Source organism: Haliotis asinina, chromosome 8 (genome assembly GCF_037392515.1).
Source record: "Haliotis asinina isolate JCU_RB_2024 chromosome 8, JCU_Hal_asi_v2, whole genome shotgun sequence".
Taxonomy (NCBI): Eukaryota; Metazoa; Mollusca; class Gastropoda; order Lepetellida; family Haliotidae; genus Haliotis; species Haliotis asinina.
This window is the reverse complement of record NC_090287.1, coordinates 33,245,431-33,261,203: the sequence shown is the minus strand read 5'-3', so window position 1 is coordinate 33,261,203 and position 15,773 is coordinate 33,245,431. Positions and strand designations below refer to the sequence as shown.

The 15,773-nt window shown below is 39.1% G+C and overlaps 1 protein-coding gene across 2 annotated transcripts; it reads left to right on the top strand.

The window, feature by feature from the left end:
- The first annotated feature begins 849 nt into the window (after positions 1–849).
- Positions 850–14,667, top strand: LOC137295396 (zinc finger FYVE domain-containing protein 1-like). Of its 2 annotated transcripts, none has more exons than XM_067826735.1 (11): positions 850–1,651; positions 3,983–4,496; positions 5,869–6,074; positions 7,307–7,404; positions 7,869–7,983; positions 9,355–9,455; positions 10,109–10,223; positions 10,975–11,145; positions 11,856–12,030; positions 12,590–12,691; positions 13,919–14,667. In XM_067826735.1, the coding sequence occupies exons 1-11, from the start codon at positions 977–979 to the stop codon at positions 14,149–14,151; spliced, it is 2,505 nt and encodes an 834-aa protein (XP_067682836.1). In that variant the 5' UTR covers positions 850–976; the 3' UTR covers positions 14,152–14,667. The 2 variants fall into 2 exon arrangements, with proteins under 2 accessions (XP_067682836.1, XP_067682837.1); XM_067826736.1 differs by having other exon boundaries at positions 856–1,651; positions 11,856–12,018; positions 13,919–14,631.
- Positions 14,668–15,773: the final 1,106 nt, after the last annotated feature.

Genomic DNA, 15,773 nt, shown 5'->3' with positions numbered 1-15,773 from the left:
TTTAAAATTCCAGTACAATACATTTCTATATTTAAAGAACTAAGGTGTCTGAATTTGATATGTTTCACAGAGGTCATACATCGGTATATGGTTATTGGGTTTGTCTTTCATCCTTTACCACACATTAATAAAAACAAAATGTTAATATTTTGAAAAAAAAAAAATTTTGCTTTTCATATCGTGAAAATATACTGTGGACATTTAATACATTTACTGGATAATATCAGACGCGGACGAATGAAATACTAATCCCAGATAAACCCTGCATGGTTGTATTCAGAAAAATATCAGCAATATTCCAGCATTATCAATAACAGACCTGGATTTCACACAGGATACCCATGTGGAGAATCGAATCCGGACCTTCGACGTGACGAGCGTGATTTGATAATCCAATCTCTAACGTAGGATGTGCAGTTGCCATATATATCCATACAACAAACCTATATTTACAAACGGTGCAAATGAATCAAATTAATTAATCAAATTAATACTCGTTAATTAATACAACGTTTTATCTGAAGTCTTCATGAACATCAAACAACATTTTTCAGTTTTAAAAGAGGTAAAAACTAGAATAATTTTGATATACTTCAAAATGTAATCTTGTGTGTGCAAGCAACGCCATTGTAAGCTCTTGGACGTTGAAGCAGATCCTGGAAAAGAAATAAGAGATTCGGTAACTTAAGGTGTTGATAACTGATATAGCACTAAGTCAATTTTATAGTGAAAAGAGGAATGTGTGTTCAGGTGCGTTTTGTGCTTTTAATTACGTCAAAAGTGCCTACACCACCAACACAGCGAACTATACACATTCCGTTTTCGCAAAATAATTGTACTACATGTTTCATAATCAACCATACGGAAATGGTCGAAATGGGAGATTCCCTTGGTCATAGTTTATTATGACCGAAGTTTATGACAATGATCTTTATCAAAACAGGTGACGATTGTACTAATTTCCATTACTTGAACAATGCGTCCCACGGCCAAACGAAGCAACAGAACGAAATCCTCCATTCGCCTTTGTGAGGAAAAATTGAGCTGTGTTGTTGTAAACGCGGAGGCAGTGTTTACATGTTCAGAGTGCAAAACTGCACAGTGCGATAAGTGTGAAAAGAGCGTTCATTCGGGCATAAAGTTCGAATTTCACAACAGACGACGTCTTGAACGTCCTTCACAGGATCAGCTCTGTCAGGGCACTGCTTCAGGGACGGCATGTGTCAACAGGAACTACGCTGATGTATGGTGCGAGGACTGTAAACACAGGCTTTGTCTCGATTGTTTTGACAAATCTCATGCCCAAGGCAGAAGAAAGACTCATACCAAGATATCGGTGAATGAGTATCAACGCAGACAACAACTGGCGTTACAAGACACTGTGAAACCACTGTCACCTGTGTCAGATAATGACGATTCTTTGACTTATGTTTCATGTCCTCAAGAAATTAACTTGGAAGAAAATATGTCCTTCGCTAGCTTTCACTCAGATCACAGCCATCCAAGTTCTGGTGGAAGTATTCCAGATATCTGCCAAGACACAAATGAAGTGAATCTAATGGCAAGGGAAATGGATGCTTTTCTTCTGGATGATGGGAGATATACGGAATGTCAAAGCTTTGAATTAGCAAATGACCAGGAGGAACTGCAGGTGCTTGTTTGGTACATTTTTGCTATTTATAGTAACATGGTTTCATCATGTGATTCATACAAGTTTTCTGATCCCTTGAGTAGTTACATCATTCACCCGTACAATTATATATATATCAGGAGACATCAAGGTGTTAGTAAGCCTATTGTATCATATGTTGTGTGGTTCTATATCATATCCAGATGTCAAGGGTTTTTCATGATGTAAGACAAAAATTTATTTTATAATAATATCATTTTAAGTTTGCATTTTAACAACCTTGAGTGGTGAAGGCTATATTCATATATTTCACATAAAAATATTAAGTGTTTTTTACAAAAATAGTGTTGATGACATTGTATTGGCAAAACTTTCAACATTCAGCTATGGTTATCGGTTATAGGTTTTCAATGACGAGCCATACTTTTTGCTCTGCGCTGCAGCTGCAAGGGAGTGTTGTCATGTGGCTTCCTATTTATATTTTGCCTGTCACCAGCTGACAGTTAACATTATTGAAGTTTTGCTGGCTATTTTCTGTTTTATTGGCTTTTGATTTTGCATCTGAGTTGTTATATATGATATCAGATAAATAATACTGATGTTTGTTTGCTTTTTACATAACTTAACTTTTCGGATAAAACTTCTCAATACAGCGACTGGGCACCAGCCCTACAGATTAAACTGCTTGTGCACTCCAATCATGCACATACTTCCCCTGTATAGCATGAGCAATGTAATTATCAAAATCACCAGAATGTTGAATTCAGCTCGCTTTGGGATGTCATATGCCAATAGTTTGGTTATTCAGAGTTGAATATTAGTTTTAGTTTTTTTCATGACACTTAATTCCATGATTACACAATGCCACAAAGAAAGTGGTCAAATGCAACATATGTCGAATCTGGGATTTCATTTTTTTAGCAAAGTACAAATTCTAGTATTTTTTCGATTGAGTCCCATCCAGGATTCAAACCAGTACCCTCAGAGTCAGGCACCTAATCGCCAGCACACAAAGTCAGCCGCCTAGCCCACTCAGCCACCGCAACTTCCACAAGTGCCAGTTTACACTTATCAGAAGGGTACACAAAGTACGCTGTCTAGACTACCGGTTGTCCGACTTTCATTTAGTGGAAATCGTGATGGCTGAGCGGGCTAGGCGGCTGACTTTGTGTGCTGGTGATTAGGTGCCTGACTCTGAGGGTGCGGGTTTGAATCCCATGTGGGGCTCAACCGAAAAAGTACTAGAATTTGTACTTTACTAAGAAAGTGAAATCCCAAGTATGACATGTTGCACACTTAATTCCCTCAAGGGGAGTGTCTCAAAAGCTATTCTGAATGATCGGTGGATTTGTCATTGGTGGCATCACATTCAGAGCTGATGGAAATTGATTACAAGCCTTGGAAGCACTTTTCATACACCTATAGATGGCTTAAAATGGCCTCCCCCTTTTGCCTCAGTGTTTAAGAATCATACACTTTTTTTATGAACTTTTTCACCTGTATGGTTAGCTTCATTTCATCATCAGAACACAGCAGTTATCATGAGATGCCTGTGCATCACTGCACCTGTCTGTTCCTGTTGTTCCCGTGTGCCCCTCCATGCGAACTGTCAGCAATCGTGTTTGTAATGATGATAGTTTGTTAGCCAGCTTTTTCTGTGATGATAATTTCTAATAGATAAAAAGGTATCTGGGTATAGATTATTCATGAGCTTCTTGCCTTGTAATACGTGATTTTGTAATGTACCTTTCTAAACTGGTTTATTTAGCAGTTCATTTGGACACTTTGTAGTCAAACACTATACAATATTGTGACCAGCTGAGGACTGTCCATGCTGAAAGTGTTTAAAAGTGTGTAATAGTATAGTGGCAAAGTGTGTTGTCTATTATTTGCATTATTAGCACTATCAGTTACATCTTTGTACAGGAAACAAATGTGAAAACGTCAATGATGTAAATATGGTTTACAATTTCTTATATTTAGACTACATGAAAAAAGTGGTATGTTTGTCAGGTGTCGGCACGTCACTTTTATTTGTGCGCGTGACAATTTTTTATTGTTGTTTGAAAAATATAATTTTGACTTGGCCATGTCCCTATCATCCATTTTTCCACCACAGGAATGAGTGTCTGTAAGAACGAGTGTCACTGAATCTAAAATTCATTAGCACATGCTAAATTTCCCAAGCTGTATATCTGAGAGGAAAAGCTAAATATGTCTTCTCCCCGTGTCACTTTTTCTTTCTATCAAAATAAAAAAACAAAGTCCTACAGCCCTTGTCACTTTTGAAAAAAATATGTCCGAGAAACAATTAATTTTTTTTATGCAGCCTTATGTATCTTTTATTCACAGGTTACATCTGAAGAAGATTTTATAGAGAAGCTGGGCTGCAAGAAAGATGCAATGGTGAAGATAATTTCCATCTTTGGTAACACAGGAGATGGGAAATCCTATACTCTCAACCACACGTTTTTTGGTGGTAAGGAGGTCTTTCAGACTTCACCGGAACAGGAGTCATGTACTGTGGGTGTGTGGGCTGCTCATGACCCTGTCAACAACACACTGGTGATTGACACTGAGGGCTTGCTGGGGGTGACCAGCAACCAGAACCAGAGGACCAGACTGCTCCTGAAGATTCTGGCGATCTCTGACATTGTGATATATCGCACTCGGGCAGAGAGACTTCATGTGGATATGTTGAACTTTCTTAGTGATGCATCTAAGGCTTATTTGAAGCATTTTTCAGCAGAACTGCGGGCAGCAACACAACGTTACAACCTCTCTGTCTCTAACATTGGGCCAGCCGTAATAATATTCCATGAGACTTTACACACTGACGTGCTGCAGCTGAGGGGAGGGAAAGAAGGTGAGATATCTCCATTAGCTCCTGTTGCTGCCAATCCCTATACCCAATTGTATATTTTATGTGTGTGTGTGCGTGCGTGCGCGCATGTGTGTGTGTGTGTAATTTTGCACCACACTCAGCAATATTCAAGCTATATGGCAGCAGTCTGTAAATAGTCAAGTCTTAAACCAGACAATCCAGCGATCATCATCATAAGCACCGGTCTACGCAACTTGGATAAAATGACATGCATCAATGAAGTTAATGAGTCTGACCCCCTGATCACTGAGTGAGTTTAGTTTTACACGTCACTCAGCAAAATTCCAGCTATATGGCAGCGGGCTGTAAATAATCAAGTCTGGACCAAACAATCCAGTGATCAACAACATGAGCATTGATCTGCACAATTGGGAACCAATGAAATGAAACCAAGTCAGCGAGGTTGACTACCTGATCCCGTTAGTCTCCTCTCACGACAAGCATAGTCGCCTAATATGGCAAGCATGGGTTGCTGAAGGCCCATTCTAGTGAGTGAGTGAGTGAGTTTGTTTTTACGCCGCTTTTAGCAATATTCCAGCTATATTCCAGCAGGGAACACCAGAAAATGGGCCTCACACATTGTACCCATGTGGGGAATCGAACCCGGGTCTTTGGCGTGATGAGCGAACGCTTTAACCACTAGGTTACCCCACCGCCCCGAAGGCCCATTCTTCCCCAGGACCTTCACTTGTCACTTAGAAAGTTTAATCCTAAATATAACACTTGGCATGGTTCACATGGTTTGTGTAGGAAATCATGTTGGGAATGTTCTGCTTGTAAAGTACAGCTAAATCACCTTGTGAATAAATTGATTCATTGTGACAATATTTTTCACTTATAACTTATAACTTGTGGTTACAGTTACAACTGCTAATTATGATCACTGTTTGAGTTTGTTACAACCAAAGTTTGTAATCATTTCCAGTGAAACATACAGCAAATGCCTGGGACATTTTCTCATGTCCATGATTATGCTAAGGCAGTGTATGAAACTCGTAAAAAAGCCAGGAAGCCTACAGGACTGATGACTAAAAAAATGTTGCTGGTGCTTTTATCATGTAACCAGCCCTGTATCAAAAAACAGGAAACTGAAATTAGGTGTTAAAAATGTAATTAAAACATCACCATAGTCAATGACATGGTGAAATATATACCCATGGAAAATGTATTGGCCCACAGGGTTGACTATAAAATAAAGTTGTAAGCCCATCATGTAACTAGCAAGCAGTGGGCCACAGGGCAGATGCTATTTCTTACACTGGCTAAGGGTGGGTGACTGTATTTTTATTTCCAGGAATAACAAGATATTAAATCATTCACACATAATAACAGTTGGTATTGCTGTTTATTACAGGTATTACGCCAGAAGACTTGATACGAGGAAAGTTCAAGAAATCTGAGTGCACAATAGATGCTTTTAGCAGCCTGCACTATGTAGGCACAAGGACTGTTAGTCCACCAACAGACTTCAAACCTTTACAGAAAGCAGTGAAGGACCTGCTGGCGAACAATACTGTGAGGACAGCTAGGAGGCCTGCTGTGGTCTTCCAAAGTCTTAAGGTTAGAGTCGTCAACTAATGTGCTTCATAGCTGTTGCTGATTCCACACTGCCTTCCCTTTCACATATTTTACCCTAGGAACAGCATCATGATATGAAAAAATAGACAGTTTGAGTGTTTCCTTGTATTTGTGTCATAGTTTTGTCCTTGATCAATAAAACTTGAGTGAGTGAATTTAGTTTTACACCCTACTAGGCAATATTCCATCTATGAGTCATCAACACTGAACCAGACAATTCAAGGATCAACAAAATTAGCATCAAGATACACAATTGGGATACAATGACATGCATGAACCAAGTTTGACCACCTGATCCCGTTAGTCACCTCTTTTGACAAGTTTGGGTTATGGAAGATCTATTCTAATCGGAATCTTCAAAGGTATGATGGATTAAATGGATGAAACAGAAAAAAGATGCAGTAAAAGTCAAACACAACAGTTACCTTTCATAAAGTGATGCCAAATTTAGCGAAATTGTCCAGGGATTGAAATTATAAGTGTCATCCCACTGATTGCACATCTAAAATTGAAATTGCACAGTTAAATTCTTACCAGCGTGCCTTTATGTCATACTTGATGTTTTCAAAAGTGCATTAAAGCATGTTTTCACCATTTTGTCTTTTCATGGTTTAAAGTGACATTATGAACAATGACTAATGATAAATATACACGTCAGGCAGCCAGCTAATGATCAGTGTTGTTTCAAAGTTTGAGGTCAGTAAACAAACAAAAATACATCCCCTACCATCGTTTTACTACTCATGATTTATTAGTGAATGGTACAACTTTTACATTCACTTCAAGTCGTAAAATGATTTGAAGTTCAGTTTAATAGACCATGAATTTATGGCACGCCTGAAACTGAAATGACACACATACATTATCATGACCGTGCCCATGAGGCACACTTGAAAAAAAACTTAATTTCAATCCCTGTTGTCAGTTGTGAAAAGTCAATATACTTTTCATGTCTGCCATCATTGATTTCTTCTGTCTCGTAGCAATGCATTAGTTTTAAGTGCTTTAATGAACTTGTTTTTCATAGTATTTTTACTGTGTTTAGATATTTAGTTATATTTGGTTCAACTTGATCATGATGAAGTTTGGAAAGTTTTCTTTCAGCATATCTGAATTTTTGCAACCTTATATTAATTAAGTTGTCCATTAGTGATGTCACAGAATTATCATATTTTTGATATGTTGATCATGTTTGTGATTTTTTTTTTCTTCAGTGTCTTAATGAGAAATTTAGTGGCGACATCGATAAGCCAGTGCCCAATACATTCCCTGACCAGTATTTTACCTGCACTGCAAAGTGCAAGGCCTGTGGGTAAGTAGTACAATGTATGTCAGGTATTATGCAACATGGTATAAGCTGAAACACAGGTACACAGTTGCCAGGGGTTTATCTTGATAAACAGATCAAGAAGTGGACCCCATAATTAATTAGAAGGATCCTTTCTTCTGGAACCATGAAGGTACTGTAAAATAATAAAATGTTGTAGTATACATATAACCAGCACATTTATATCAAAACACGCAGGCTCGCACGTGGAGTAGTGTTCTCACATGAGTTCAAGATCTAAATTTAAGTAATGGCAATGTAGTGAGTGAGTGAGTGAGTTTGGTAATATCACCACGGGGGACACCAGAAAATGGGATTCACACATTGTACCCATGTGGGGAATCAAACCTGGGTCATCGGCGTGACGAGCAAACACTTTAACCACTAGGCTACCCCACCGCCCCTAATGGCAATGTAGCCGCAAGCTAGGACTAGACTGCCTGTTCCAGGTCTCGCTGTATGCGGAGCATGAACCATGATGTAGATGAGTTCCAGCATCAGACAGAGGAGAACAAACACTGTCAGTATCAGCATCAGTATGGCAACAAGATCTACCTGTGTAAGGTAAGCACCTTGTATGGCAGGATGTACTGTGCCTAGCGGAAGTTTCATGTTATCATGCCCTGGTGGACAGGGCAGGCATGAGTGTCCAAATATCCCTGACTCATCTAAAATACCCAAAATGTTTATTTCATGGTTGTTATGTGTGTCCTGTCACCATGCCATTGTCTGTTAGGAGGGAATAAGTCCTAGTATATCATTCTAGTCTGACAGTCAGCTAATGTGAATTGAGTGGCAAAAATGGCTAACCTGTCATCATGCCCTAGTAGGCAGTGATGGTATGAGCCCCCAATATTTCTTGTCTTTTCGCCAACTTAAATGTGGATGCTGTGGTTACTAAGTACTGTGTGGGACCTGTCACCATGCCTTGTCTGTTGCCTCAATATCCATATTTGTCAAGAATCTATTAAATGACCATTGAGTAGTTACACATGGGGCCAGTCATTGGTCACTCAAAGGTTACCTTACGCGACCTTCTGCTAGGTTTTATTAAACTCAGTGGTGGAGTGTAACGAAATACACTGAGACTAAGTTTACTTAGACTGCACATGGGGCAGACAATGGATTGTTATACTTTTTCACAGGATTTCCAGACTAAGATATATATACTCATGGAAACAAATAAGGGAACCCATGAAGACACAAGTGTTCCTTTATTCTTTTCCAGGTTTCTTCACAAGCTGTGTATTGCAATGTGGACGAAACTTTGAAAATAGATACAGGAACACTAGTACTTTCATATGTTTCCATATTTGTTTTGATGAGTATATGTTAAAAGGCAACAATTGGAGCACTGATGACAACAGTTACTCGCCAGCTCCGGGTGGACCCTCTGGGATAACAAAGAAAAATAAACCTTTGTGCAGTTTTGCAACCCAAAAGGATTAATTGTGTTAGAAACTAGTGTCTTGACATTTAGTGAAAGGTGTCTGTTGGAAAATGGTACCTGAACACATGTGTTACACCTGTGCACTATCCAGTTTGGACACAATGGAATTGGTATACGTTTATTTGTACCTCTATTGTTTCCTTTTCTACCTATTTATAAAGAAGTATTGTGATCTGACTCCTATGTTGAAAGACAACAGTTACTCAATATCTCTGTATGGGGCCCTCTGGTAAAGCACAGAAGCATAAACTATTGTGCATTATTTGCTACCCGAACAATTAATTGTGTCAGAAACTAGTGTTTTGACAATCACGGGTAGGTGTCTGTTGGAAAACAGTACCTAAATGCAAACACATATATTACATCTGTACATTGTCCACTTCAGACATACACAATGGAGTTGCTTTGAATTTACATGTACTTACAATATTTGCTTTTGTTCCCAATTTATAGATAAACATTGTGATTTGTCTTTCTGTTTACAGAAATGTATGCATGCTAAAGGACAAAGGAAGGTGGTTGTGCCCAAAACTTCATCTTCTGGAGACAACACCTGGGTTGGTTTGGGAAAATACATATGGTCAGGGTAAGCACCTTGCTCATTTTTAGTATCAGTATACCAGAGTATACCAGAGTATACCAGAGTATACTAGAGTATACTAGAGTATTAGAACTCTCATTGCCAGGTAATACTTACCAAAATCCCATTCCTTCCTCAATGACAACTTTTGCATTAACTAGGAAATTTCAGTTCAAAGTCAAATGTCTTGGCCTGTTTGTCAGTTGTGCATAGTTGCATAGATAGAAGTTCCGCTGTGAGAGCTCTGTCATAAATATCTGATCAGAAATCAATGGCACAGTGAAGCTGAACGCCATACATGATAGTATGTTCAAGATGTTTAAACAAATTTCAATATGGCCGCTATTTCAGACATTGAGCTATAAAATAATTTCTTTTTGGCCATTACTGACAGAAGTATAGTTAGAAGCTAGGTACAACGTATAAGCTGAAACTTGACATGCTTGTACCTACCAGTGATGACATTCCAATTTGCTCAAGAGGTTTAAATCAGAGTTTCAATAATGGCTGTAAATGGCAGCCATTTTGACAACAATGTATAGACATTACTTAGCTATTTATGCTTAAGATATTATGAAATTTGGTACATTTGTAGTTTGTTGTGATGCTCAACATATGTATTAACTTTTTAAAGCATTACTTTATGGTATGACTTGTAGTTATGTATTGGAGTGCCCTAACTGTGGGATCATCTACCGGAGTCGGCAGTACTGGTACGGGAACCAGGACGTGGAGGCTATTGTCCTGGCTGAGGTGGCACACATTTGGCCAGAGGTGAGTTGTACAACTGGTGTGTATGTTACCATGGTTCTGAAGAAATCAGAATGGTTCTGAAGAAATCTTGACAGTTTTTTTATTCCTTTGACATGACATTTCCTCCCAATTCCTCTTTCTTGTTCTTAATTCTGCAATATTTTGTCAAGGACTAACTTTGGATTCTGAAATTACAAAGGTAGCCAATTTGTGAAGAAAGCACAACTGCATAAATTTGGTTATTAAAGTGCCAGTTTGTGAATTTGTATTGACCTTTGCCGTAGCTCTATATGATTCCCTATTTTGTTGCACATATTCTGTTGCCAAATGAGGGATTTTGTTGGTCCAGTGATTGTTTGTGTCCTGAGTGACCTCCTTTAGTAGACAAAGCCTATCTAGACAGTTTTCATCCCAGAGCAGCTTGTGTATCATGCCTGTTAACCCACAGCTTGATGCCAGCAGACTACATGAATTACCTTTCTTGTCCCTCAACCGTTAAACCAATGTGGTGATATGACTGCACCATGACTGACATGGTAATGTGTTCATACCGTAACTGATTGATGTCTTATCTGTGTTTGTTGATGTGAGCGTAGGTTGCATAAAAAGTTACTTTGTTACACATGCCAACCCCTTGGGCAATGGCCTGGCTTTACTTAGATAAAATGTGTGAACCCCTTCCTGTGTCCTTATATGGATGCAGCATGAAGTAGCATTAGAGAGTTCAGATTCATCAAGCACTTTTCAAGCTTTACCTCTCTGTCTGATATAGAGCAACCTTGGCCTGGACGGTACCCACAATGCAGCAAGGAAAGTACTGGACAGTCTCAACTATGTTGCGGACACTATCGGCAGTGTGAGTGCCAAACCCACAAAGTACCTGGCTGAGTGGACTGCAGACCAGATAGCCCCTGCATACTGGGTTCCCAACTCCAAGATCCTGGTAATTAGTGAAATTTTTTCCATGTAATCCCCTGCCACTTATTGACAACAATATGCCAACTTTTTAAAATTTATTGGATGCTAATCCGGAAATTTGCTTATTTTGTCCTGGTAGTCAGTGAAATAGTAATTCTTCTCTGTTATATAGAGTTTCAACAGTAAGCCATTTTTGTGTTCCTTTCACACATTATTGTAGACATGATGAAACAATGATTTTCAGGGTATATGTTTGGTTTAGTAACTATGGTGGCGCTTAAGAGACTCTTCATAATTAATGGCTAGGGGGTGCTGATGATTTTTATGAAGAATCATGTATAATGTGAATGACCCCCACCCCCATCCCCCAACCCCTCCACGAAGATTTATGTGCAAAGGAAGTACGCCGATCTTGGATGTTAGGTATGAAATCAACGGACCTCCTTCCCATAATTTTTATGCATATTTTTTTAATATTGTTACGTGCAAAACTGCTGGTTCAGTCACTTTGTCTTCAATTTATCCTCAGTTTGACTTCACTCTGCCGTCAATTTATCGTCACATTGCCTTCACTTTGCCTTCAATTTATCTTCACGTTGCCTTCTGTTTGTCTACAGTTTATCTTCACATTGCATTCAATTTGTCCTCAATTTGCCTTCACTTTGTCTTTAATTTATCTTCACATTGCCTTCAGTTTGTCTTCAACATGCCATCATTTTGTCTTAAATTTACCAGGCTTGTGCGAAGTGTGGGCAAGAGTTCACCCACAATGACCAGAAGCATCACTGTCGAGGATGTGGCCAGGGATTCTGTGATGTATGCTCAAGCTACAAACGGCCAGTGCCAGAACGAGGCTGGGGCATGGAACCGGTCCGTGTCTGTAAGGACTGTCTCCAAGGTAACGGTACAGGTGGGAGCTGTTGGCATCATCCCCTATCCCCCCAGTGCTGGGAAACTGATGCAAAATTGTTTGTAACAAACATGCTTGTGATGAAATGATGGGTATAGCATTTGCAGACTCTCTTTTTAGTGAATGGTCCTGTTTCATAAAGTGATCTTAGCTTTATGATGATCATAAGTCTGTGTTTAAGTGTGAGAGTTAAATCACCTTAGTGGTTCGGTGGCTTTGGGAAATGGGGCCGAAACCAGTTGCTGTGTATTATGGTTGAAATTCACAAAACTTTTGTTTTAATGACTAAAATTATTTGTCACTTTAGTTCTTTATAATGATAGTTTAGAGCATCAAGACGTGATATTCCTTGACATTACAAAGTTATTTTTCATTGATGAACAATAATATGATACATATTGCCCAGAAACATAGTAAAAATACTACAAAGGAGTTATCAACAATAGTGTAACAAGTCATTTTCTTTACCTCCTGATGAATCAGTGGCCTCGAGCTATACAATTTGCTATGTTGCACACCATCCAGTATCCAGTCTTTCTTATATGGCCATCTGTTCCAGGTGAAACCAAGGAAGGAGAGGCACCTGTGACTGCTCGCAAAGTTGGGGAAGTTGTGACATCTACCCTTGGGGCTGTAGCCTCTGCCATTGACTACCCAATAGGTGAGTCCATATAGTTGGAGAATGGAAAAGTATGTTTGATACATTTGAGACTTCAGTTATGAAAGTGGTCCAGGTGTCTAGTGCTCTGACATTCAGAGTTAAAACTGATGATTTGTCACATGGGTGCGGTTAGTGAAATAATTTTGTGGACATTCTTTCCATGGTGTACCCTGTACAGGTCTGAAATTGGTCAAAAAATCTAACTCGTTACTCAATCAGGGATGGGTCAGTAATCTAAGCCTTGCTGGCTCTATACTTCCGCTTGTGGGTTTCACAAAAGTGGTTAACATCTGTGATCACTTTCCTGCCACATCAAGCGTTCTGTGTTAGAAATGGAATGTTGTTCAAAGGAGTCACTCAAACACTCAGTCAGTCAGTCATCCACTCACTCGACTTACTCAACCACACAACCACTCAGTCGACCACTCAACCACTCAGTCAATCACTCAACCGCTCAGTCAACCACTCAACTGCTCAGTCAACCACTCATCCACACAACCACTCAGTCAATGACTCAACCACTCACTCAACGACTCAACCACTCAGCCAACCAGTCAGTCAACCACTCAGTCAACCACTCACACAACCACTCACTCAACCACTCACTCAACCTCTCAACCACTCACTCAACCACTCACTCAACCACTCACTCAACCACTCACTCAACCAAGCGACCACTCACTCAACCACCCACACAACCACTAAACCACTCACTCAACCACTCACTCAACCACTCAGTCAGCCACTCACTAAACCACTCAGTCAATGACTCAACCACTCAGTCAACCACTCAGTCAGCAACTCAACCACTCACTCAACCACTCAACCACTCACTCAACCACTCACTCAATGACTCAACCACTCACTAAACCACTCAGCACTCAGTTAATGACTCAACCACTCAGTCAGCCACTCAAACACTCACTTAATCACTCACTCAACGACTGAACCACTCAGTCAACCACTCAACCACTCACTCAACCACTCTCTCAACCACTCACTCAACCAGTAGCTACACCACTCACTCAACATCTCAACTACTCAGACAACAACTTGCTCAGCAACTTGCTCAACCACTTATTTATTCAACTACCAACATTCCTACTCTCCTGAGAAATAAACATCTTAAGGCTCATCAGCCCTTTCCTCCAGCATTAAGCTAGCATGTTGTTAAATAGCACTTTTTAATAAAAACCTCACTCACTCACTCTGTCATGTTCCTGCCAGGTATGTTGAAGGACTCAGCTCGGCCTGCGTACTGGATCCCGGATGAAGATATCACCCAGTGCTATGTGTGTTCCACTGAGTTCAACTACAAGGTAGCCAAACACCACTGTCGGGCATGTGGACAGGGGGTGTGTGGGACCTGCTCCCCAACCAAACTTCCTGTTCCCTCACGGGGCTGGGACTACCCAGTCCGAGTCTGTCTCAAGTGTGAGAAAAAGAAAGACAAGCTGTGAAGGTGTTTGACAACCGTTATATTTAAGTTGTGACAGCATGGTGCTACATCCATGAGCTGAAAGCTTACATTTCATAGTTGTGAAGTTATAACGCAGGATTTATGCATAGGTGACTCCTCAATTATGATCCCAGATAATCTCTCATAATAGTAATGACAGGAAGAAAGTGAATTGTAATTGCACTTATTGCTTTTAAAATTAGTTAAATTGTTGGATAAGTTTACACTTCATTGTATTTCAAAGGTAAATTGATATAGAGCTTGTTACACAAACATAAAATAATATAAAGCTTGTTACACGATGATAAATTAATATAGATCTTGTTACATGAAGATAAATTAATACAGTGCTTGTTACATGAAGATAAATTAATATAGATCCTGTTACACCTTTTCCTTTTTAGATGAAGAGAATTAACTGGCTTAATTACATAATTCTGTTTATAGGCTTTTATAAAATGATGATGGAGTAATTTGAGAAGAAGGTTTAAATTTAAAAATAAAATGTCATTACCTTTATGTGATGTTTTTGAGCTCAGATTGTATAAAGGAATTGTTGACTTGGTTAAGGGCTCAGGACATGAATGATTTCATTGATAATAACCTTTGTGAATTATTGCCATGGGTTTTAGAAGTGTCTCTGAGTAATTGTATGTCGCTTCACTTGGATGAAGGCCATATATTTTTCAGACATCTGTGTATTGGTGTTCTGAAAGGTGTACTGATAAGTTTATGGGGAACAGTAACCTGTTATGTGGAGTTACCTCCCTTAGTTTGGTGGTATCAGCTGATCTTGGTTTAGATCACATATCTTCACTGGTTTGATGAAAAACATTATCAGGGGGTTTCAGAATAGTATTTAACATCCACAGCCTGTACAGCTTTAGCCTTGTCTCACACATTAGAGTGACACACAGCTGCATTAAAATCATTGTTTTTACACGGATATGATGTCTCTCTGCATGCGTGAAGGAGATACATGTCAGGTGAATCTGTCAGTAACTGTCAGGCTTTTCATATTTTCTGTATTATAAAGCATCCAGTAACCATTTATAATTTCGTTATATCAAGAACAAATAAAATTGCAGAGCCTGTGGATACTAAATCTTGTAGTTTGTGAAATCTACACCAAAAACAGTTCCAAGGAGTGTATATTTATACTCTTTGATGGTTATGTAGCATTGTTATAAATTCCAAATGAACAGTGAAAAATGTTGCCAAATATTTCAGTTGACATCAAAATATTTATCACTTACTGGGTGTATAACTTCACCTGATCCAGCACAGAAGACCTGGGTCTCATTACCAACATATATACAGTGTGTGAATCCTATTTCTGGTGACCTCACCATGATACTGCTAGAATATTGCTTAAAATGGCATAAAACTAAACTCGCTTACTCACACTTACCAGATCGGACATTCTTTGAATGTGTTTCCACTTCTTAAAAAAAGATAGGTGTCATATCAGGGTGTCAGATCTGATTGTAATGATATAGGATGTCTCTCCATGATATTACTGAAATGCTGCATATAACTGTAGATAAGCTGATCTCATAGATAAGTCAACCCCCAAAATTTCCCTTAAAATCAGTGTAATAAAAGTATGTTTTGTAGATAAGC